Here is a 25,240-nt window from a genome sequence, read left to right as displayed (position 1 = left end):
AATTTCAACCTGCTCTTTTGAACAGGCGAGAGGGACACTCACTGGAACGCTTCTTTAAATATGCAGATTGGGCTCCAATGATGTCAGTGGGGTCAGACTGCAATTTTAACCCTTGCATTCTAGTTTGCCTTTAGCAAAATTGGCCACTGTTTGATGGGTTAGGCAAAGAAAAGTTTGTGTTGTTTTTTTTTTAATGGATGTGTATGAGTGAAAAGTACGTTTTAATATATGCCTGACATTATCTCAGTAGAAGAAAATTCAGAATGAACAAAACAAATGCTTTATGCAGAGCAAATCCTTGGTCAAAATATAAACAACCAGTTTTGGAAGATACTGTCAATAGCAAATGGCCTGAAGTTAATTCATCCCTGAAAAATAATACTACAGTTAAGTATTATTAATCGAGAGATTGCAAATTGGGCAGAGATGTGCAGATTAGCTCATTACCTGCAAGCTGCACAATGACACTTATTTTGTCAGTAAACATACTAATGTAGAAACTGTATCACCAGTGACAATGGTTGGCTGCTCTTTGATCTGCTTCAGTGACAGTCTAGCACAAAAACTGATTCCTGAAGCTGTCTGAAGGTAGTGTAAACGTCCTACTTGCACAGAGATTTTTACTCTGGAAGTATTCCCATCCCATTGTAAAATGATACTGAAATGTTAGTAATGCCTAATCTTCAGGTTTATGCCAAAAGTAAATTCAGTAGCGTCTTCAGAGGTATCACTCAACAATGAGTTCTGTACTGTAGTAGTGTAAATGGGGACTTGGAGTAACTCTCCTACAATTGTGCAGGATGTAGGATGGGGTGGTGACAGAGGATGTGTCTGCCCCACCAAATGTGTGGAAATCCCCATCTTGAATCAAAGTTTTCCTTCTTTGGTTGCTGAATAAAATAAGAGCTTGAGAGCTAACATCAAAAACTGCTGTGCAGGTTCCTGAGGCAAAGCATGTATTTAGGGAATCAGCCTTCAGATCTTCTGTAAATCCATGTCGGTAGGCTAAATGGTTTGAAAATACAGAAAGGAAATCCAACTTAAACTATTAATACGACAACTGGCACAATGTTTACTGAGCTGTGTTGCACTTTAGTTTTTAATCAATGAGGAAAAAAACACTGATGAAGCCTACCTTTGTTGAGCTTGCAGTATAATTGCACTTGTTCTTTTACAGAAGGGATAATAATGTACCTACAGATTTCCTCCAAAAGCATATTCAATTATTGTCACCTAATAGCTGGGGAAATGTCATAACTTCCATAACTTCAAATTCATATCTTTTCAACTGCCACAGCCCTTATGCAAATCTTCTGATGAATATTAAATGTAATTTTTTTTCAGCTAAGTAAAAGATAGGCTTAAAAATTCTTGACCTATCTCATTTTTTGGGATTTTTTTATCCTTACATAGTTTAAAAACAGTAAATACCAATACTCACAAATACAATCTTCTGATCTATATTTTTGAAAGAAAACTAGTACACGTTTGTTCTTGTGGGTTGCACTTGAGAATTTACTTGGAGACACTGAAGTAATGTTGAAAATGCTGCATGAGTTCAGCTTACCCATGTCATTAAATGTCAGCAGTATTAACTTGTTTTTAGTTACTATACAGCATAGAAATAAGTAACCCATTCGCCTATGCATTTACCAACATCACTTCAAGCAATACTTTAAATTCTGCTCCCCACCTCTCCACTGTCCTGTTTCTGTAAAATTATACCAGCAGGTGTATGTTATTGCTCCTCTCCCCCTGGTGAAATCTGTGTAGTACAGCCTCACTATGAACAGCTCATCCTCTGTAAATGACCTCCATATCCTTCTACAGAATTGCAAGTCAAAGCAAAAAATATTTATGAGCTAAAACCCTGAATAGCTCAGTTTTGGAGCATAAGCCAGTCAACTGTGATGTCATCATACCCAGAATTCATTGCAGGAAAATGTCTTCTAGCCCCTCTTCCACCTAATGAGAGAATGCATCGTTATCGATCAGCTTTCACCTCAACGTTCACATAATTCTGCTTATGTGCAAACTATTGAAATCCACTGTTCAGGAAAATGAAATAGAGCCAAGCTTTCAGTTAACCCCTTCACTGCCTAGACAGGATGATGTAGGAGTTTTCAAGCTTCAGCTGTTGCGAAGTTCTCTTTGAATGCTTTACGACTATTATTACTATGTTGTCACTTGCTCGAATTCCTGTGGAATTGCACTTGCTTTATTTCCTTCAAAGAGTATTTCACAAGTAGGAAGTGTTACTGTTTAAACAAAGAAAACATCTGTGCTGTAAACAGAAATGCAGGTCAATACGTCTGCAGTGCAGTTTGGTGTACTCAGATACAGGTTTGTGCCGGTGGAACTATTCTTGATATTTTAATAGCTTTTCATTCATGTTGGTTTCTATCTACTTTATGACAATTACCTGCGTTACTGGTTCAACATCATTAACACACTTATTCTGATTGCATTTATTCTATTGCCACAGGCACTAAAAAAAAATCAAAAATTAGTGGTGTTGATTTTTGTGGATAATTGGGCTGCATTGTACCTGTGAGTTCCCTTTTAATGTTAGGCAGGTTCGCCGGACAGGAGTTGCTGATGGTAATTGCAGGAGCTGCCATTCCTGGATTGTTGTAGACATCTAACATGTTACCCGGCACAGGCAACTGAAACATAAAAGAATGATATGAGTTATTGAGGCAGTTAGATCTTCAGAAGAAAAACACCCAGAAATTCCCATGTAAGGTCTTCAGAATAAATAATAAATTCTTCTGTACAATTAGTCAAAATGAGTGAGAAGGTATGCAGAAGCAAACAGGTGCTCCTGAACTTAGTGCAGCTTTAGATTAGTGACTTGGTGAAATTTGTTTTATGATATTTTTACATTTCTATCACTGTGCTTCTGATTCCATGACTATGCCAAATTCTGTTTTTATTGCAGTGTTTCAAACAATCACAATTCTCTTTACAACTACCCACATTCTAACACTTATTGAGAAAAAAACCTATTTGTGAGTACTTTGGGCTAGATCTGAATAATAAAGCAAATTCAAAGAAAGAACGATTACCATTAAAACAATAAACTCAATTCAGAGCTATTTTCAGTGAATGAAAGTAATGAGTGAACAAAACATTGAAAAGTTACAATTCCAGTTCTCTGAGCAGGTAGCTGAGATGAATCATTAACTTTAGTTTCGACCAGGTAGCCTATGGATGTAAGAAAATGAATGATGGCGGCTGTTTGCTGGCACCAGTGTTAATATTTGCTGTTATTGGTAACTGGGGCATACAGGAAAAACTTGATGGGTGTCTGTGATTTAAATTAAACCAGTATATAATGTCAGACCACTCTACCCAGGAGTAGCACAGCTATGAGAAGGCAATGACATCAATACCAAATGATTTACTTTTCATTAAAACCCAAATCCTAAATCTGTATCTGATTTATAATACATGCTGTATATTTAATAGCTTACATTTTCAGCAGTTGTTTTGCATTATACTGTTTGGATTAATATAAGGTCTGCTAGAAATGGCATGAATTCCAAAATCTGTTTGTGGTGGTTGTCTGAAATTTGGAGGCACTAGCTATAGCTTCGAACTTCATTTTCCTACTACTATAAACAATGGTGGCAGCCGAATGGCTTGGGCACCACCAGCCTAACTGTCCCAGGCTCTTCTGCTCCTCCCACATCAGCAGCAGGCTTATCCCGAGCCCTGGGAAACCCGCCGGCCAGCGTTAAATTTAACTCAGGCTCCCAACTGCACTGTAGGAGCCAGATTTGAATATTATAATAAAGCGTCCCACTCACACAGCACGCAATCTGCCGCCGTAAAAATGGCGGCAGGCGCATACATGACGGATTGGGGTCGAGTTGCGCTATTTTTAATTTTTAATCTTCCGACCCTCTCCCCCGCCTTAGAGTTGACTCACAGACCAACGGGCCCAACCTTAGTTTAATGAATCCTAGACATGCAATGAAACTAGAAAAAAAATGTTCTGATAACTCCACAATTTTCTTTATCTAGACTGACCCAGCTGATCCATTCTGATTCCACTCTCCCTTTGGGTAAAGAGAAGTTGGGTGACATGAGAGAGGGATCTACATGGAAAAGTTAAGGAAAAGGTGAAGAGGGAAACAAATCAGATTCAAAATTGATAATGAAGTATAAAATTACCGTATTAGCCACTGGAATTCCTGGGTCCATCAGCCCAAGGATATCATCATTATAACTTGACTCCAGGCTAATAATGTCATCGATGACATCGTCCATCTGTGGCAACCAGCAGGAAAAAAGCATAAGAATCAACCAGAAGCAACAGGCCTCAGATCTGCCTGGAGATAGAGATTTTTAATTTAAAAACCGTGGATCTATTCATAGTATTATCATTTTTCAAGCTGAATCGTTTATAGCTTTGGGATAAAAATGTGAGATCACACTAAACCTCCTTCTCTCGTCTTAGAACTTGTTAAAATTATCACCATCACAGGAATCTGTTACATCAGTGTTCTTTTCATGAGAAGACGACTATAAATCTAAAATTAACAGGGCTTGTAAAATCATTATTGTTTGACATTCCCGTCAAACTGCTAGTTTTCTTCTAGCAAAAAACTGCGTGATGGTGAAATGAGTTTCAAACATTATGGGGTAGATTTTCATCTTTGCCGCAGTAGTCTGTGTCGGTGGATCGACTGTCCTTTATAGAACTTGTCCAATTTTCATTTCATTGATTTCGAAGGGCAGAGAATTTCATTCTCACTCTGGTCTGAATTCAAACTCACGTTTCAACGGTGAAAGGCAGATCTTGGCAGTAGTAGGAAATTTTCAAAGCAGAATAATGAAGTCTGAAGTGTAGAGGAATTCCATGTGGAAACAGTCGGTTCTAAAAGATACTGCACCACCTAATCCCCTATTATATAACAACAACTTGCATTACGTCTCAAGGTGCTTCACAGAGGGGTAAGGAAAATAGATACCAAGCTAAAGGAAAGATTTGGAGAGGCGACCAATTTTTTTTTGAAATAGGTGGATTTTAGGGAGGGTCTTAAAAGAGGAAAAGGAAATGGAGAGGCAGAAATGTTTGGGGGGAATTCCAGAGAGAGGGACCTAGGCAGCTAAAGGTAAGTCAAGGAAGGGGAATGCATGAGGCCAGAGTCAGAGGATCGGAGAGCTTGGCGGGGACTGTAGGAGATTACAGTGGTAGGGAGGGGTGAGGCCACAGAGGGATTTAAAGACAAGGATAAGAATTTTATTTTGAGGCATTGGGAGCCAGTGTAGGTCAGCAAGGACAGAGCTGTCAGCAAACAGAGCCCTTCAACAGCAGCTACTTGACGAGCCCTCCATCTGAGCTAGTCCTGGTCCCCCACACTCCCAACATGCGCGAAGCCGACAGATAGCATGAATGGCGCTGACAGCTTGTCCTTGATATTAAAATGAGGTCCAACCATGAAAATGGATCAGGCCTCCTGATGATGTTATTGGGCGGGCATCATGGACGCCCCACCCACCGCCCGTCCGATATACATTGACAAACCAAACTCGGCCCCAAGTGTAAACCAGTGTTTCTCTTCTTTCTACTCGTGTCTTTTTTTTCTAAAATTAGCAAACAGAGAAAATATAATTATAGTATTTTTTTTTCTAGTTTTGGTTGCTAGAACACTGGATTTGAGACCCACTTTAATATGCTGTGTCAGGGCAGGTGGTACCCAGGATAACCCACACAGCAAATTCTTGGTCATAGGTGGGTCAGAGTACCGTGTAGAGGCACAGGAAAGTGGTTAGATTGGAAGGTGATTCAGCCTGGGCTCTTCCTTCCAAGCTGGTCGCACAGCAACATTACTGTAGACCTGAGAGCAGGGAACCGTGAACAATGTAGTTGAGACAAAAATGATTTAAACATTTGGTGCTGTTAACACCTGATCTTTCTACACTGTTGAGAAGAAATGTTTTAACAACATTTTTAAGAAAAAAATTAAATCTTGGTCTTGATGGTAGGAGTGTCCAGAAATACTTTCTAAACTGTTTGGATGTACTTGAGAGGAAGGTAGACATACCCGGTAACAGTGTTGTGTTCCATTCTTATTTTGGTGAGCAATGGCAAATGACAGCCAAAGTAAAGTAATTCAATGTAAACAGAAGTAAAATGGCCAACAGGAGGGGGAAGACATGGAATACAACTTTTACTGGCCTACACGAACACAAGGCTTCTGCTGGATCCAGTGGGAAAGTTTAACCCTGATGGACTATTCACTAGGTCTCACATATTTTTCTTTCTTTTAAAAACATATATCTCATGGTTTGAAATGGCAAACATGAAATATTTACTCATTTTAACAATTTGTACAATGCAATACATTCAGCAGATTTTCAGTGAAACATTAATGTTTATAAGTTTATTTTATTACCATTTTCATTTCTGGCAACCAGACCTGTAAAAGAAAAAAAAGAAAAATATTGGTATTCCACAAAAAAATCCCTAAAGGGTTTGTACATGAATGATGTATATTTAGATTCTAATAAAAGCTCAGATAATTGATGTTTAACAGCCCCTATGCAGGCCTTCCTAGAAATAAAGCTCAACACAATTAAGGTAGAGAAAATCCTTTAGAATCATTGGACAGAGAAAATTAATAAATGCATTAAATTATTTTTTTAAAAGCAGATGACCAGTTCACGACACTGAATACTGTACCCCACTTTCTGATATGACATATCAATGAGGTACTGTACTGTATAACTTCAAGCAAGCTTTAAGTAACGGCAATAAAATTTGAATTAAAATTACTGTCTTTTTGCTACACGGAGGAAAAAAGATATAAAATGAGTCCATGTGGTGCACAATCCAATAGATGCTATGAGCAGAGAAACTATTAGTGCATCTGAATAAGCTGGGTTAATACTTGTTAATGCTGTAGTATGGTCAACATTAACAGGTTTAAAATAAACAGTACATGCACGTACTGCAAATAATGCAGTAGGGTGGCTTCATACGCTAAACCCATCTTTCTCTGTGTAGAAAAGTGTAGTGTGGCCAGGTGTGCAATCCATAAATAAATGAAGGATCCTCACCACCATTTTAAATTTGTTTATTCTGGGACTAATCTTTATTGGCTTGCACTTCTTGCACAAAAGAGTCCTTTTTGTTTGTTTTAAACTATATATTATGGCATGGCAACTAGTCTATGAAGCAATTTTTGAGTTTTGACAAAGTTAGCGGTGGCTTCAATTATATTACAAGTAAATACCCTATATTAGTGCTTTAATGTCATTACCCCTCTTCAGACAATGTGCTACACAAATTGTAAATTCTGGTTTAAGAACAAACTATTTCATAGATGGCAGCATATTTACTGGCACCAAATGATGCCTGCCCTGGTAAGCACTGCATAACCGGTATTTTAAAGTTAAGAAAGACACAGAAACACCCAGTGTCTTGTAAGAAAACATTTACTAGAATGATTCAAGGGATGAGGGACTTTAGTTATATGGATAGACTGGAGAAGCTGGGCTTGTTCTCCTTGGAACAGAGACGGTTGAGAGGAGATTTGATAGAGGTAGTCAAAATCACGAAGGGTCGAGACAGAGTAGATAGAGAGCAACTGTCCCCATTGGCGGAAGGGCCAAGAACCAGAGGACATAGATTTAAGGTGATTGGCAAAAGAATCAAAGGTGACATGAGGAAAAACTTTTTTTTACACAGCGAGTGGTTAGGATCTGGAATGCACTGCCCGAGGCAGTGGTCGAGGCAGATTCAATCATGGCCTTCAAAAGGGAACGGGATAAGTACATAAAGGAAAAAAATTTGCAGGGCTACGGGGATGGAGGGGGGGAATGGGACTAGCCGGATTGCGCTTGCGTAGAGCCAGCACAGACTCAATGGGCTGAATGGCCTCCTTCCGTGATGTAATCTTTCTATGATTCTATGTTTTATTCTTAACCTTCAAACCAGCCAAAGAGGGCATGTTGTACCAATTTACTTTTTTTTTTGAAGATTTTAAACATTCTGTTAATTTAGATTAACAGAAGGGATATTGTATTTTTAACAATCTGCTAGTATCCACTTTTCACTCACTCCTCACTAACAATACTGTAGCACAATAATGTGTATATGTTGTTTGTTCTATAAAATGACAATAGATTACATTTTCATAATTACTCTACATTTTATCATTTATAATTGTATTTTTTTCTAACAGAAGAAGATTGCGCATTGATAAATTTCATACCTAGATTTAAATTGTGAATAAAGTTAGGTCTCCAAAATTACCATTTTCATCTTATGTTAAATAAACTCCACTGGTAAATGTTCTGCAGAGTGATCATAATGGGTTTGTCCCTGTGATTTGAAAAAATATATACTGGTGTACACAAGTCAGCTTGGGCTAGCCACATGATACAGCATTGATAAAGTACTTGGAATGGGTTGGTCAGGTAACAGTAAATCATGGGGGAGGATGAAAAGAGTAATTATACTATACTCTTATTCTTCTTGAGTATAGTTTAAAAAAAATGCAAATCATTGTAATACCTTCAGGCAGCCAGTCGTACCAGTTCTGGTACAATAACAGACATAATAGTAAACTTACCATGTGTAACCCTGAGAGGTGTCGTAATGCAGGTGGGGTTTAGGAACACAATGGGCATGATTTTAGCATGTAGCCAGGAACTGAGTAGGTGGGTAGATTATCGCGTGAGAAACCTAGAAGTCAAGTGAGCGAGCTGGATTCTGCGATTGGAACTCAATTGAAGGCGATTGATTTCACTTCCGGGTTTCCCCTGTGACAGCCAGCCAGCCAGACTGATAGGCTGGCTGGCTGTCGGGAGAGAAAGCAGCTGGGAATCGGAGAGGAGGGAGGGAAAGATCATGAGATGATGGAAGATCATGCCCTAGAAGACATGGGGGCAGTGGGAATGTCTGATGTCAGAGGTGGTCATTGAATTGGGGTCTCTCGACCATGGGGAGGGGGTCTCAACCATCGGGGGGGTTGGGGGGTTGGCTCTTGATGATTGGGGGGGCGGGAAGGTTGGGTCGATGGGTCGGCCATCGGTGGAGGGGTCTCGGTGTGAATGCTGGTTTAATATGCCAACCAGCAATTTCTGAGATGGTGGTGTTTGGGGATGAATGAGAGTTTGTGATCCTATACCAGAATTTGTGCTCAGTGGTAGGGAGGAGACAGGTTGTTGTCCTAACATGGAATTTCTGCTATGTGTTTGTGGTCATATGCTGTGGGGATGCATTTGACCGTATGGTCATTTTTTGGGGTTTCTTTCCGAATATACACTTATTGGCTTGGTTCCCAATCTTTGCTTAGTGGGTGGGTTTTGAATCTTTTTTTTTTGCTGAGTTGAGTGGGGGCAACGTTTATTATTCTACCGAGTGATGTAGAAAGTGATGCAATGGTGGTGCTGCCGGGAAGAGATTTCTTTTCATTGGTTGCAGTTCTTGCTACTTGATCTCCCATGGCATTGCACATGGGGAGTCGAAACCAAGGCAACTTTTCACGTCAACCAAGGGAGATATTTGAACCAAGACAGGGAGGGGAGGGGTGAGTGAAAGGGACAGGGTGAGAACAGTGAAGGCAGACTGAGTGAGGGAGAGAAGGGTAGGGAGAGGAGAAGCAGCGAGGGGGGTGAATGGGGAGGGGGGAGAGGGTGAGAACAGAGTAGGGGTGGGGTGAGGGAGAGATGAGAAGAGAGAAGAAAGGTATGGGAGAGGAGAGAGGGAAAATGAATCGGGGGGGGGAGGAATCGAGAGGGAGCAGGAGGAGGGAAGAGGGAGAAAAGAAGGTGAGATGGAGAAGGAGAGAAGCAATTTCATGATCAATGCAATATAAGTAACATTCATTTTTTGAATTTCCTAACAGCATTAGCATTAAAAGATGAAAACCATAATGGATGTGCCTGGCAGTTATATTCCGCTGCAAAAATGGGAAATGTGGTGGATTCAATCAAAGGGCCTGTCAACCACTGCTGAGGGAAGGCTCAGCTGAGGAAAAAGAAGGGCCTTTAGGAACTCTGGTGTGGAAAATAGATTTATTAGAGCAGATATGACAGAGAAGGATAAAATTAGAGAAAGGGATGAAGTATTTACTGGAAGTGGGGTGGGAAGAAACACAATCCAAATAGTTGAGAGAGTTCGAGCTTGTAATAAATATCTATGGAAAGCCTATTGCCAAAGATGGAGAGAGAGAAAGCCAGAAAAAGGGAAGAGATGAACCACACAAAGGCAAAGAATGGATGAGAATTGGAAATACATTTGGAGTTCTGTCATTTTTATTAGCAAAATAGCCAAGTTCTTATAAAACGTTATGATTCTTTCAAGTAACTTGACTGCAGAATATTCCAATATTTCAGATGTTCTCATCATTCTTAAAAATATAAGCTTGTGCACATACTCAACATTGATTCAGGATGCTAACAACGGATTATTTTCAGTTTATTTAATTTAATTGAATGATGGCTGGAGGAGTGAATAGAGAACCAACACAAACAACTCTCAGCCAAACGTTTGCCTGAGAGAACTGAGAGACCAGCTGCAAACCCTACGCCTTTCTTGAGATGTGTCAATCACAGGTTTAAAGGGCCAAATCAACTTCTGCATGAATCTCACCTCCATTTCTCTGGCAAGTTTGAGAAGCCATGGGAAAACGGTGCAGGTAAGGTAAAATTCGTTTCACGTTCTGAATCCACAAAAAATTACCTGCAGTAAGTATCTGAAGTAGGTAAATTGCCTCCTTAATGATCCGCCCGCCGGCATTAACAGAGGATGCGACTTCCGGGTTTCAGATGTGCACGCGCATTCAAACGTGCCTGGATTAAACCCGGAAATGGGCGCATTGGAGCTGGGTTTCAATCCCGCTGATGAAATCAACAATTTTCACTGCCCGCCCACCCCCAGCCCACCCGTTCTTGGGGGTTAAAATTACCCCCAATGTTTCAAGATGATGAAAATCCTGGGGTAGTATCAATAATTAATTTTTATATTTTTTTAAACATAAGAGGAAATGTTGTTCTTATACTGTATGTTCACGGTTCTGTTTTGTTGGCAGTAGAATTGCTACATTTGCTATGCTACTACTTCTGTAACATATTAAGATATGCTGCTCCATGAAAGAGCCATCTCCAGCTATGTGCCTCCACAGATATACAAATTTGATTTTAAAATTTCACAACATTCTCACTTTTGAAGTTCAACGACACAAAATACAATTAATTGACATTAACGTCAAAACCATTTTATCAAATAGGAAAAAAACAAGTACAAAATGCACAACATTTTTTTAACTGAACTATACAGAACAGATTTCAAAGGCTAAATTGAAAAATATTAAGCTTCATGTTTATTATACTTTGTGTAATTATTTACTTTTAACTTCCAACCCAATATTTTCCATACAAAAAATTCAAAGATTACCTCTTTTTCACAGTTTGAGCTGATGTTGAGCATGGCCATCGGGCTGTTGGGTGCACTGCTTCCAGTTCCTGGAGGCAAGATATGATCACTTGGCTGGTTAGAACAGGGCATGCTTAAGGCCTGGTTTGTCAGCTTGTTGCCCAAGGTGGTTGACAGATACTGCTTTACCTGCTGTCTCTGGGCCTGCTGAATGTGGTATTTGGTTGGATTTTCAAGGTGGGTTTGCACCTATATGTAGAACAGAATTTTAAAAATGTATCAAATCCTATGTTCTTATTTGTTGCTATAATTAAAGCATAACATAGTACACAATATAACAAAAGCCCCAGTATCATTGTGAAGTTCTCGCTGTCAAAGAAGTCGAGACTCTTGTGAACAAATGAGGCAATAGGAAGCATCCAAAATGGCAACAGAAATACAAGTTCACTTCCCGCTTTCTAAAAGCAGTGTCGGAAGAAGCTTTGAAGTGTTCCCTTTCATGTAAGGTTTTAGAGGAACATCGCACTTTCAAAGAATTTACTGTAGTTGAGCTGCACATCTGTCTTCATAGAATCATAGAAAATTTACGGCACAGAAGGAGACCATGTAGCCCATTGTGTCCGCGGCGGCCGAAAATGAGCCACCCAGCCTAATCCCACTTTCCAGCAACTGGTCCGTAGCCTTGTAGGTTACGGCACTTCAGGTGCACATCCAAGTACTTCTTAAATGTGATGAGGGTTTCTGCCTCTACCACCCTTTCAGGCAGTGATTTCCAGACCCCTACCACCCTCTGGGTGAAAAATGTTCTCCTCAGCTCCCCTCTAATCCTTCCACCAATCACTTTAAATCTACGTCCCCTAGTTATTGACCTCTCTGCTAAGGAAAATAGGTCCTTCCGATCCACTCTATCTAGGCCCTTTATAATTTTGTACACCTCAATTAAATCACCTCTCAGCCTCCTCTGTTCCAAAGAAAACAACCCCAGCCTATCCAAATCTTTCCTCATAGCTAAAATTCTCCAGTCCTGGCAACATTCTCGTAAATCTCGTCAGTACCCTCTCTAGTGCAATTACATCCTTCCTGTAATGTGGTGACTTGAACTGCACGCAGTATTCAAGCTGTGGCCTAACTAGGGTTTTATACAGTTCTAGCATAACCTCCCTGCTCTTATATTCTATGCCTCGGTTAATAAAGGAAAGTATCCCGTATGCCTTCTTAACCACCTTATCTACCTGTCCTGCTATCTTCATGGATCTGTTGACATGCACTCCAAGGTCCCTCACTTCCTCTACACCTCTCAGTACCCTCCCACACACAATGTATTCCCTTGCCTTTTTTGCCCTCCCCAAATGCATTACCTCACACTTCTCTGGATTGAATTCCATTTGCCACTTTTCTACGCACCTGACCAGTCCATTGATATCTTCCTGCAGTCTACAGCTTTCCTCCTCACTATCAACCACACGGCCAATTTTTGTATCATCTGCAAATTTCTCAATCATGCCCCCTACATTTAAGTCCAAATCATTAATATGTACCACAAAAAGCAAAGGACCTAGTACTGAGCCCTGTGGAACCCCACTGGAAACAGTCTTCCAGTCATAAAAACACCCATCGGCCATTATCCTTTGCTTCCTGCCACTGAGCCAATTTTGGATCCAACTTGCCACTTTCCCTTGGATTCCATGAGCATGTACTTCTTTGACCAGTCTGCCATGTGGGACCTTGTCAAAAGCCTTGCTAAAATCCATGTAGACAACATCAAATGCACTATCCCCATCGACCCTCCTTGTTATTGCCTCAAAAAATTAAATCAAGTTAGTTAGACACGACCTTCCCTTAACAAATCCGTGCTGGCTGTCCTTGATTAACCCGTGCCTTTCTAAGTGACGGTTTACCCTGTCCCTCAGAATTGTTAACAATAATTTGCCCACCACCGAGGTTAGACTGATTGGCCTGTAATTACTCGGTCTATCCCTCACTCCCTTTTGAAACAGTCTTGCTCTGTGTAGTAGATTATAATTTGACTGATTTTTTAAGCTGTTACCTCATGGGATAACAAAGAGCCTTTAAACTACAAAGCCATACAATTCTTCACAACGCTGAAGCAAATTACCACATCTTAAATTATAAAATTAATTCACACTATAAGTCAATCAAATGCCCTTCCGCTGATAATTTACTCGCAAGTAATGATAAGCATTGATAAGCAGTTCTTTCAGGAGATCTCCGCAGACTATTTATAACTTTTGGAAGTCTCATTAGTTATTTCAGGAATGATAAAAGTCTTTGCAACACATGCAGCCCAATAGATATATTCAGGAGATAATCAAGTCAGGAGCATTGGGAACATTCAACTTTTTTCAGTAATTAAAAAAGAAAACAAACTGTTGCTTCAACAACCAACTGAAAATAGACCTAAACCATTGGAACTGGCCAAATACAATACAGCACAGTAAAACTTACCTGATAATGATTGAGTTCCAACATCTCAAGCATGATGAAACATTTACTAGTGCTTTAAAGTAAATTAACCAGGAAGTGTTAGAAGTGTTACTTTGATTAGTCCACACAAAAATCAAGACGGTTGGTATCTGTTGACTATGATCTATGTATGAATTACCAATGGCCTCAATAAAATGACATCAGAACTGTTGATCTTATAAAAAAAAACTCCCTTAATTAGTTATGCATATAAATATATCAACAGCACACAGAAGAAGTTTTCAAGATGCTATGGTAGATAGCCATATAAATTAAAAATGATTTGCCATCAGCTCTTTTTACACAGCTTTGACGTCACTGTTTTTATGCATAAAATGGGTTCTTTCATGGGGAGACCATGATTTTGTGACTGATAATTGCTCCAAGGCTAATTCATTTTTTCGTTCCAGTCCCAACATTATAACTAGAAAAGTGAACAAGGCTCACAAAGAAGCCTCTTACAGAAAGAAAGCGCTGTGATGGACTAAGTTATGAAAAGGTCCAAATGTTATGAGAAATGTACAAATAGATATGCAAATATCACTGTTGAGTCTTTTATTTCTCCTTTTATTTTGCTCAGCCCATTTTCTCCAGTTTTTCCACCCATTACAGGCTGTTTGTCGCTGGGTGGACAGGATAGTCAGAGATGCAGATTTTGCCAGAACTCAGTACTATGACCTAAGTATGGTGAGCTGGACAACATCAGTTTTTCTTTCTTCAAAATAAAAATGCCTTGCTTCTCCCCATCAATCCACCTTAAAGCTCTGTCCAGAACTGGCAAAAGAAAAATCACCCAGATGAGACAGATGATCAACAATAGTGTAAGTGACAGGCACCTGTGTGGCTTGAAGCACTGATCATCTGATCAGAAGACAAAGAACTTCATCACTTTCACGACATGATGTTTTTACAGCAAAAGTTATTTTTCTTTTCCTTTTCAATATAATGTCAAAATAATTGTATCGGAGCTGTTTGGAAAAATGAAAAAAAATAACAGTAACCATAAAGAAGACCAGTACTGTGGTTTGACAAATATGCTGTTGAAAAATTTCTGACATGATGAGAACAAGTGCTGATTCACTGACACAAGTTTTTTTTTATTTAGTCTCACTGGACATACACACAGCTCTTAACACCTCTCTACTGTTGACAATAATTGAATTTTACAGCAAGAAATCGCTCCTGAAACTTGGATGCAGGATAACTATCAGTAACTCTGAAAAGTAAACCATTGTATGACATTGGACTACCTCATCCACCAGTCCAAAACTCCAGTAGCAAGTTGTTAATCTGGCATATACCATGCTTTTCAAGGGAATATGTAAATACTTCCAGCGGTGATTTGAAGGAGAAATAAATGACTGCTGAATCCACAAGAGGGCATCATTTTCCTGTCTGTAGCATCAATACCCAGGACAACAAGCAGTTGTGAAATGATTTTCCACCTCTGGCAGCAGCAAGAGCACCACAACTTTCTGACCTGGGAATTTTCAATATTACTGAAGCATTACTTACCATGGGGGAAGGGATACTTGAAATAATGTTTCTATCACAAGATATATATAATTCTATTTTACCTTATTCAAGATTTTTTATGATAAGAAATTGCCATAAAGAATGTCTTGAAAGTCCATGGATTGAAAATGGCAGTTTGCCCTTTCTCCAGTCTATGTTAAAACTCCATAAGCTATGCTGCAGCCTAAGAGTTCTATGTAGATTAGGGGTGAAGAATCACTAGGCCTGTTTTACAGAAAACTGTTTTGCAAATCATTTGGAAATTGCCCCCTTAGAGCTAGTCCAATAACCTCTGCAGGATAATAATGGGCTGTTAAAGAGAACACTTATTTATTAATGTCCATTTCAAGAAGAGTGAAATCTGTAAAATAACGTTGTTCTAATAACTTAAAGACAAAGGAAAAGCAACTGAAAACTATCTCAAATGATCCACTGTATAAAAGATTATTCCTTGGTTCGGTCACAATTCTCAGAAATAAACTTTAATGAGATTCCAATTACATATGATCCATAATATTTCCTAAATTTAGGGTTGAGTGATATTGTAAGTAGTGTAAAGGCTCAATCAGCAATAACTGCTAATCATAAGAATGGTATTTTATGCATTCAGATAAAATAATTCACCACTAATAGTTGTTACGCCACAAATGAAAGTGTGCTTTGGCCTCTGGTATTAATAGCTAACCTATTTCCATCTATTGCTTTAAAGCTTTTGATTTATTCTAACATGTCCATCTGAACTTGGTAATGAATAGGGATTCAGGCTGAGAGAATTGGGCTGCGAGGTCATGTGAACTTGTGACCAACTAGACAATTTTTCTCTCACGTTCAACCCCATCTCCACTACACAGAGGCACTGTACCCATTCAAACACTTCAAACAAACACTCTGCTTCATCAACCCACCCAGTTCATAATGACACTCTTCTCCCCCTCTGTCTGTATTCAACCTGACATCATCTTCACCTGCAACACAGTTCAAGCTGCTCAATTTAAGCGAACATCATCTTCCCCTTCTTTATTAATTACCCCACCCAGTTAATGCTGCCACACTCCACCCCCCCCACCCCAGTTAATGCTGGTACTTCCCCTCCCCCCCTCAGTTAATGCTGGTACTCCCCACCCCCTCAGTTAATGTTGGCATTCTCCCCCACCGTCCCAGATAATGCTAGGACTTTTCCCACCCTCCAGCCAACGCTGACACTCTCTTCTCCCTCCTCCCCAGTTAATGCTAGGACTGCTACTGATTTCTTCACTTTTCCCTTTCCTCCTCCATTTTCTGTCCTTCCCTCTATCTTCCCTTATCTCCTTGATACTACTCCTGAGTGCTGCTGCATTTGAAAGTGATTCCGGCTGCTCCACATTGTAGTCGGAAATTCCTGCTCTCATAAGGATTTCCAGCCACACTATGAAGACGATGGAACCATTTCTGTTTTTGGTAGAAATAGCACTGAATGAAGAAGGGCCTAGTCTATGCAGATTTGTCAGCAAATGCTAACAAACATACTAGGCTTGCAGGTATGCGCTTTGAGTTTGTATCTTTGATCCTTTGCTATGCAGCCCAACATTTTGTTTGCTTTCTTTACTACTTGGAAACATTGGGCTGATAGTGTTAATGCCCTGCACTCCAATATTCTGTGATCGCTATCCTAATCTGATACCTCCTGTATGTTCCCATGGAATAAATATTCCATGTTAACTTTTCATTTGCAAATTTCATCACTTTACATTTAGGTTTACCTGTGTTGATGTTCTTCCCTTAGGGTTTAGGAAATTTTCTGTCTTCAAGTTTTTAAGTAAAATATATTCCTGAAGTAAATTCTCCCTGAAGTCCTTGACACTATCAGGGCATTATCTCCATGAGAGGGTTGCTGAAACTGCTGGGTCCTTAACCAAAGTTCTTCAAGTGCATAAACGATGATAACTGCTGAGATTTTGATGTTATGATATTTACATAAAAATCAGATTTTAATTGCTTGTTTCATTTACATAAAGATCAGATTGTGTCTTTTAATTAATAGGTCAATTTAGTTTCCTTTACTTAATTAGCATTATTGCTTCTTTGAAGTGAAAGGAGCTGTTTAATTAAATTGTGGAGATCTTTGTTCTTGACTAGGGAATGCAAGCTGTTCATACCCTCCTGGATATTATATTTGTAGCATCCTTTTTCTATTGTTAATTTTATAAGGTACGATCTTTTGTTGAGTTTATTTAAGGATCTCTACATTAAGGTGGATTGCTTTTGACACCCAGGTTTAAAAACAGGTGTTTGAAACAGTAAACTCACTCTTTTGAAAGCTGGTGTTTGATCAGAATGAGAGGGTTACTATCAGTCCTTGATTGAGGGATACAGTACACACTGATGGTTTGCAAGAGGATGAAACAGGCTAAATTTGCTGTGCAGAAACAAGCTTCATTCAGTAAATTTACAGAGATTCTTGAACACAATCCAAAGTTCCTTTAAAGTGTGCAAACATGGCAGTTAGCATATTTCCTCATTGGTTGCCTACTATATCCAGCATGTATGAAATGCATGTAATTTAATAAGCTGTTTGCTGAATGGCTACTTGTTGCTTCTCATATTTAAAGAAATATGAGAAGCGCAACTCCAATCAACCTCAATCCAGTTAGACATGATGGACTGCAAGATTCCAGTAAAGTCTGCCCATGGTGTAGAAATTCACAGGTCCTGTGACCTTCATTGACTATCAAATAGATCAATTCCAGGTCAGGATTCAACAAACTTGCATATTATTGAGTATATCTCTGCCGAGGTGAGAATGACACACAATGTTGCTGGGTAGGAGGTTCTTGGCTTATAAATTCTCTAGACACAATAGTCTTTCCCTCTCCAGGGTTGCCTTTGTTTGCTTTCTCTGTTGCTGCAAAATTTCAGTGATTTAAGAGAATACTCCAGTTGCATGAGTCACGTTGAACTCAATAATGTGGCTGTTGACGTTCAGGTTTCCCCAAGAGCAGCCAAACAAGTATCAGTTTGTGTATACCGTGATTATCAGCGCTTTGTATCTTGGATCCTGATCATTTTTCACATAGTTACCATCTACCGTACACACTAATAATCAAAGCTTACAAAAAATGATATTACAGCCATGACACAACTTAGAAAGTCAAGTCAACAGTCTTTGATGTAGACATCTTTCGGTTTGGCCACGTTATGATTTGGCCTGCTCTCAGAAGATTCTGACGTTTTTGTACGGTAGCTTTCAATTTTTCTGCATGGGACATCCCCTGTCCTAAATGTTGAAACACAGTGCCAGCAACCCAAGGGAAAACAGTGCTATTGTTGCAGAACTTGTTTTTCTTAATTGTACAGCATCAGAAATGACATGCTCAGAAGTCAAAAGTTATAGAATATAAAATTCTCAAAAATCTGTTCTTGCTGCACATGGTATGATTTGCCAATGATCTTGCAGATCACTTAGGGTTCATGGGTCTGAGATTGAAAAGCCAATCTTTTGTGAATAACCACTCTGCACAAACCAAAAGTAAAAAACAGCAGATGCTGGAAATCTGAAACAAAAACAGAAAATTCTGGATACACTCAGCAGGCCAGTCAGTATTTGTGGAGAGAACAGAGAAGTTGACATTCCAGATGTTGACCATTCTTCAGAACTCCACTCTGTACTGAACCCTGACGCCCTGCTCCAACTCAATGTAAGAAATGCGGCAACCAATTTGCGCACAGCAAGGATCCACAAACAGCAATTTGATAATGACCAGATCATCTGTTTTTTTAGTGATGGCCATGACACCAGGGAGAACTTCCCTGCTTTTCTTCAAAATAGTGCCATATGATCTTAGGACGGGGCCTCAGTTTAATGTCTCATCTGAAAAGCAGCACCTCCAACAGTGCAGCACTCCCTCAGTCCTGCACTGGATTGTCAGCCTAGATGTTGTGCTCAGGACCCTGTAGTGGGACTTGAACCACAACCTTCTGACTCAGAGGCGAGAATGCTACCACATGAGCCACAGCAAGAAAGGAGAGCACAAACTATACTAAAAGAACAAAAGATTAACTACTGACATATGAAGGAAAGTCTGATAACATCAGTTCATTCACAGTTCAATTCCACTCTTAAAGAACTTATTTATTCTATTCTTCCTCCAGCTTTGTGTGTTCATAGATGCTGTCTTCACAGTGCTGTAAAATAGTTGAGTAGATGAAGAAAAGCTATTTATTCTTTAGTTAGTACACCAAACAATCCTTTGCTGTATCTTTTGACAAGAATGTCCAATGTACCATCTGCAATATGAACTAAAAACAGGTGACTACCTGGCCTAGGAATGCTGCATAAAGCACTTCATATTAGCAAGGTTGTGCTCTCCGATAATCAGGGCTATAGCGTTATAACCTTGTGACTCATACTCCTGTCCACTGTAGTTCCATTCCAGCACAGACTCGCTGAATTTCTTGTGCTAGGGATGCAGATTCACCTCTTCGCCATTTACAATGGGTGAGTTTCGATGATCCATAAGATCAGCAGAGACAAAAAACAGGCAGGAGGAATCATGAGCGTGACTAAAAGGTCTCCATAAAAGGCACCTTTTCTCATAAAGCAGCAAGGCATTTAACCGATCCTCAAGGCAGGGCCCTGTTCCATGCCTTAGCTTGTCGATTAAATGCCAAGTGAGGGCTGAAGACATGGGAACTCCCGACATAGGGAGCCTCCGCCACCTCCTGCGTTTGTGGCCTTGTTGAGCGCAGGCAGATGCTCAGTCCTAACAGACTACCCAAGAAACTCCCATATCACAGTGGGAGCGTGCTGAAAGGATTGTGCATTTTAGCTCTCCCAATTATTTAATCAGCCCCATTTATTAAGGTGCAGCTGCAAAAACATTTTGTTCAATAAATTTTAGATAGAAACAAGTCATTAAGACTATCCTAAATAAAAGTTTAATAACGTGCTTGCTGCTCTTTAATACAGAGCTATTCTATCAGTAGAAAAACATCTGCATTCTAAAATTTACCAGGAAAGAATCATCTGCCTTTAAATTACTTTACAAAACATGTATCTCTTCATAGTCTTCTATTGACAGGCTTAATTGAAGGCCGTTCCTTAAAGCTTATAGTTTTCTTTAGTTCTACATGGTCTGATTATAATTTTCTGAAATTTCTAACAGTCTTTTTAATTTGACCCAACAAGATGTCTACAGATGAGCCTCAAACTGTGCCAGAAAACTCAATGTGGCCAAATTATATTCATTGAGCCGAGATGAACAAGCTCCTAATCTTTGCTGATCTAGGTTTTAAAAAAAATCTTAAAATGCAAGTGCATACATGCAAAGTCCCATTCAGGGCTCTGATTTTTAGGATGGTTCAGACTACCTCTGCTACACCATCGGAAAATCCATGCATGTTTCAAACAAACCAAACCAAACCCAGACAGTCAACTCTGACGGTGATTTGGCAAAATAATGACTTGTCATTATTGTTGTTTCTGGATGCTTCAGAAATAGTTCAGTTCAGAATGGCGGTCACCGGCTGTGTGTGTGGGAGAGGGATCCTTTTTTTTAAAACAAGGTCTAAAAACTCATTTGCAAGATAGCTGTCTGAGGACTTTGAGAGACTGAGGCCCTGATATTTATTCGGGGCCATAGGGAGAGAGAAAAGGAGGATTTCCGGATGGGAAACACGGAAGTATGGGTTTCCCTGGACGTCCTCCAGAATTTAACTGCAGGACATCTTTTAAATTTTCTCAACAGGTTTCCCGTGCGACAGCCAGCCAGATTACCAAGCTGGCTTCCTGTCGGACGGATGTCAGGGGAGACATCGCTACAAGGAGATGCTCGAGGGCTGGAAGGTGGATAAATGTTAATTATATTTGTACAGTCAGGGGTTAGGGCTGGACATCGGTGGGTGTCTTGAACATCAGAGGGGTGGTCTGACATCGCAAGAGGGGAGGGGTCGCAGCAGGTAGGCTTGTTGGACCTGCAGGAAACACTCCAGCTCCTCCTGGTCCACAAGCAGTGCAGTAAAGGCACTCACCTCATGAATCCGACCCTTCTCGCCTGCGTTCCACTGGCGAGATTCACGAGCCCTGGGAAACCCGCGCTGGAGGCGTTAAATTTGAAGGTCTGTTAAAATCAATTTGCAAAGACCTAATTAACGTCTCATAATGGCGTTAATTCCTCCGATAGCTACCCACCTGTCTGCACTAATTAGGGACCCGACTCAGGCGAATAGGTTACTCGCACGCATCCAAATGCGTCTCTGTTAAACCCGGAAGTAGGCATGTTGGAACTGCGTTGCAGTCGGTTGGAAATTTCATTTATTTTGACTTCCCACCCGCCCCCAACCTACCACTTCTTGGGGTTAAAACTCCCCCCCCAGGAATTGTTCCACAATTCCTGCCTGCAGAGACACATGGTGGATAGAACATGGAACTACAAGAGCCACAGGGGGTTTACATCAATGGGAAATCATATATTAAATGGAGATAAAAAATCCTTTTATAAAATCATTTTATATAGTGTTTCTCTTCAGTTTTTAAAAATTTTTGTTCCCATCAAAATCTACCAGTGGAATCATGGCACAGTGCTCAAGAAGCATATATGATCTAGCTCAGAATGTAATGCCTACCTATCATAATAATCAAAATATAAACAGTTCAATTCACCTCACTGATGCCAAAGCAGCAGTTACCAAAAGTAAAACCAGGAACATCTGGAAAATAGTCAGGAGAAAGAAAGAGCACCAAGTGAACAAACTACTAAGTGATGAATCTCTTCCAATAGTTTCCCATGTTGAACCAACTAATGAAGATAAATGCATTGCAACATCAGATTTGAGTGGGTGTAAGTAATTGGGAACACTCAGTTTCGAGCATGGAAAGACAAGTGCAGGAAGAAGAGTTGGTCAGTCTTAAAAATCATGTCAATTAATTTACTTTGTAGTTCAATTTGAAGCCAATCTAATTTCCTGCAATGACATCTTGAACAGAAACAATTGTATTTAATAAATAAAGGGTGTTTTTTTTTTAAAAGTCACCTGGTGGTTCACAAATGCTACATGCATTTACTGATTTTTAAAAAACATGGTGGAATAATAACTAACTATATTATTCCTACATAACAACAGTGATTGCATTTCAAAAGTAATTTATGCGTTTCTAAGAGCCTGGATAAAAGAAAGTCTTTCATTTTATTTCTTCAATTACACTGAGTAATACTACTGTGAAGATACAAAAGCCTTCAAGAATGGAAAACGCAGTGTACATGGCTCACATATATAAAACTGTTATTTTTCTCAGTGAATTCTCCCTGCTGCTGAAAACGCATTCAATTCCCAGAGAATAAATAACATCTACATTATTGTCAGCTGCGGTGTATGAATTTTTGTCCCTGTGCAAAGTGAGCTTGCTGCATATAGGTAATGCTGGTTAGATTCACTACTGGGCTTAAAATAATACACCTTGGCTTCCAGCACTGTATTTTAATAATATACCTCAGCTTCCAGCACCATACCCCAATATACTTCAGCAACCAGTGGTGTACTCTAATAGTATACTTCAATAACAACAATAACATTAGTCGAGTGGCTCTCCTTTAAACCTTTTCCAGGGCTTTGTCACCACCATGTGAGGGGGCCAAACTGGACACAGTGTTATAGATGCAGCTGGACCAAGGCCTTGTACATGAGAAGGATTGTACTTCTAGGTTAATATTTAATTTTCCTAAATATACATTCTAACACACTTTCACAGGAACTAACGACACTGGTTATGGATCTTCAATAGTTCATGAACTATAATCCCAGGTACTTCTCCCACTCAAGCAGCCTTGAGCATGCACAGTCTATACATGCTTGGAATTGCCTCTGACCATATGCATCAAACTGCACTTGTCTATATTGAAAGGCAACTGCCAGACATGGGCCCCTTTCCTTCACTGCAGCTTGATCCACCTGCAAATTATTTTTGTCACACATATCTTCGTATCATCCACAAACTTCCAGATTGTTCCTTTGATGAGGCCAACAAATGATATGAATGTCTGTGTAATGTACAGCATTTTGATATGTACACCAGGTTTATTGTATTACAGAAAATGTAATATCAAGACAGGATTCAGTTCAAATGTTGTTACACTAATATGAAAACTCCATACGCACACGTACAAATGTGTGCTTCTGCCTTGGAGCCTTGCTAAATGGGAGCACTCATTGGGGAATCCAAGGCATGCTACCCACAACTAAAATCGGCTCTTCTGGTATGTTATCCAAACAACATTCCTTTTCACATAAATTCTTGACAAAGATTTTTGACAATTTCAGGATGATCAATAGTAGGAAGTCTGATCTACACAGCAACTTATAAAAAGATTTAAATGTTTTAAACAATGCAGTACATGGAAATAATCTGATCATATTGCTATGCAGAAACTGCTACTGGTATCAAAGGCCTAGAAATTTGGCCGCGGAGCGTCCATTTTTCACGAGCGGCCTCCTAAACCTCCAATCAGCTGGAAGTGCGCCGCCCGCCATATTGGTAAAGGGCAATCAGCGTGCAGTCCAAAAATGGACATGCTCGAAGTTCTAGGCCAATATATTTATGCTGCACTTAAAAGAATTCTTGAGGGGCAAAGAAAGGGCTGCCACCAGAATCCTGATCATGTGGGTAAATCAAGATTTTCTCTGCTGATGTTCGCAGCCATTGCTTATAGTTGCATTAATGAAGTTTGGAAGATTTATACTAGTTAAATGAACCCTAGAATCATAGAATGGTTAAAGCACAGAAGGAGGCCATTCGGCCCATCGAGCCCGTACCAGCTCTTTGTAAGAGCAACCAGTTAGTCCCATTCCCCTGCTCTTTCCCTGTAGCCCTGCAATTTTTTTCCCTTCAAGTATTTATCCAATTCCTTTTTGAAAGGCATGACTGAATCTGCTTCCAACACCCTTTCAGGCAGTCATTCCAGATCATAACTACTCACTGTGTCAAAACGATTTTCCTCATGTCGCCTTTGGTTCTTTTGCCAATTACTTTAAATCTGTGTCCTCTGATTCTCGACCCTACCGCCAATGGGAACAGTTTCTCTTTATTTACTTTATCTAAACCCTTCATGATTTTGAACACTTCTAACAAATCTCCTCTCAACCTTCTCTGCTCTAAGGAGAACAATCCCAGCTTCTCCAGTCTATCCACGTAACTGAAGTCCCTCATCCCTGGAACCATTCTAGTAATTCTTTACTTCACCCTCTCTAAGGCCTTCACATCCTTCCTAAATGGGTCATGAGGTCCTTGAAAAGAGTTAAAGAAACATTGACATTTCCCATTGTTGTGTGTTTTAGTTTGTTGGTTAGACATTCTTGATGACCGACAACATATAGGCTGCTCTTGCATTTATGAAAGATTTTGGCTCTCCAATGATAATGATACTAGAACTGGGGTTACTGCAGAAATACAATTATCTTATAAATGACGATCAGACAGCAAATATTACTGAAGACAGATGCTTCCCAAAATCCAACATTCTAACTATAACAATGTCCAAATTTAAAGAACAAAACAAAATGTTGCCACAATAAAACAAAGTACAGCCATTTCAGTAGATATTCAGATCAACTTAAGAATGTAGCATAAATAGCTGTCTTCTATAAACTTATACAAACCTTGAGGCTAGAGGTCATAAAGATCTAAGCATGTGATATTTATGTGTGAGAAGAATGCTTCAATAAACCTTTTCAGAAATATTTTTGATCAGCTGCCATTAGCATTTTAGATACCACATGACCACACCCCCCCCCACCATAAAAAAGTGCAATTCTGAATATAAGGATACTTGATGTGTATATCTGTGGAACATTCGTCGTATCTTAGGAGTGAAAAGT

At 39.7% G+C, this 25,240-nt stretch overlaps 1 protein-coding gene across 5 annotated transcripts in view; it reads right to left on the bottom strand.

The window, feature by feature from the left end:
- The window catches only part of LOC137334249 (microphthalmia-associated transcription factor-like), a 242,131-nt gene that overhangs the window by 15,376 nt on the left and 201,515 nt on the right, over nucleotides 1-25,240 (bottom strand). For all 5 annotated transcript variants that reach the window (XM_067998889.1, XM_067998891.1, XM_067998890.1 and 2 more), the window contains 4 exons: nucleotides 11,417-11,644; nucleotides 6,408-6,431; nucleotides 4,180-4,275; nucleotides 2,549-2,666 (listed from right to left, as the gene is read on the bottom strand). In XM_067998889.1, coding sequence (XP_067854990.1) covers nucleotides 2,549-2,666; nucleotides 4,180-4,275; nucleotides 6,408-6,431; nucleotides 11,417-11,644 — 466 coding nt within the window. The remainder of the gene's footprint in view (nucleotides 1-2,548; nucleotides 2,667-4,179; nucleotides 4,276-6,407; nucleotides 6,432-11,416; nucleotides 11,645-25,240) is intronic.

Source organism: Heptranchias perlo, chromosome 17 (genome assembly GCF_035084215.1).
Source record: "Heptranchias perlo isolate sHepPer1 chromosome 17, sHepPer1.hap1, whole genome shotgun sequence".
Taxonomy (NCBI): Eukaryota; Metazoa; Chordata; class Chondrichthyes; order Hexanchiformes; family Hexanchidae; genus Heptranchias; species Heptranchias perlo.
The sequence above is the reverse complement of the archived record's forward strand: the minus strand, read 5'-3'. Positions and strand labels throughout refer to the sequence as shown.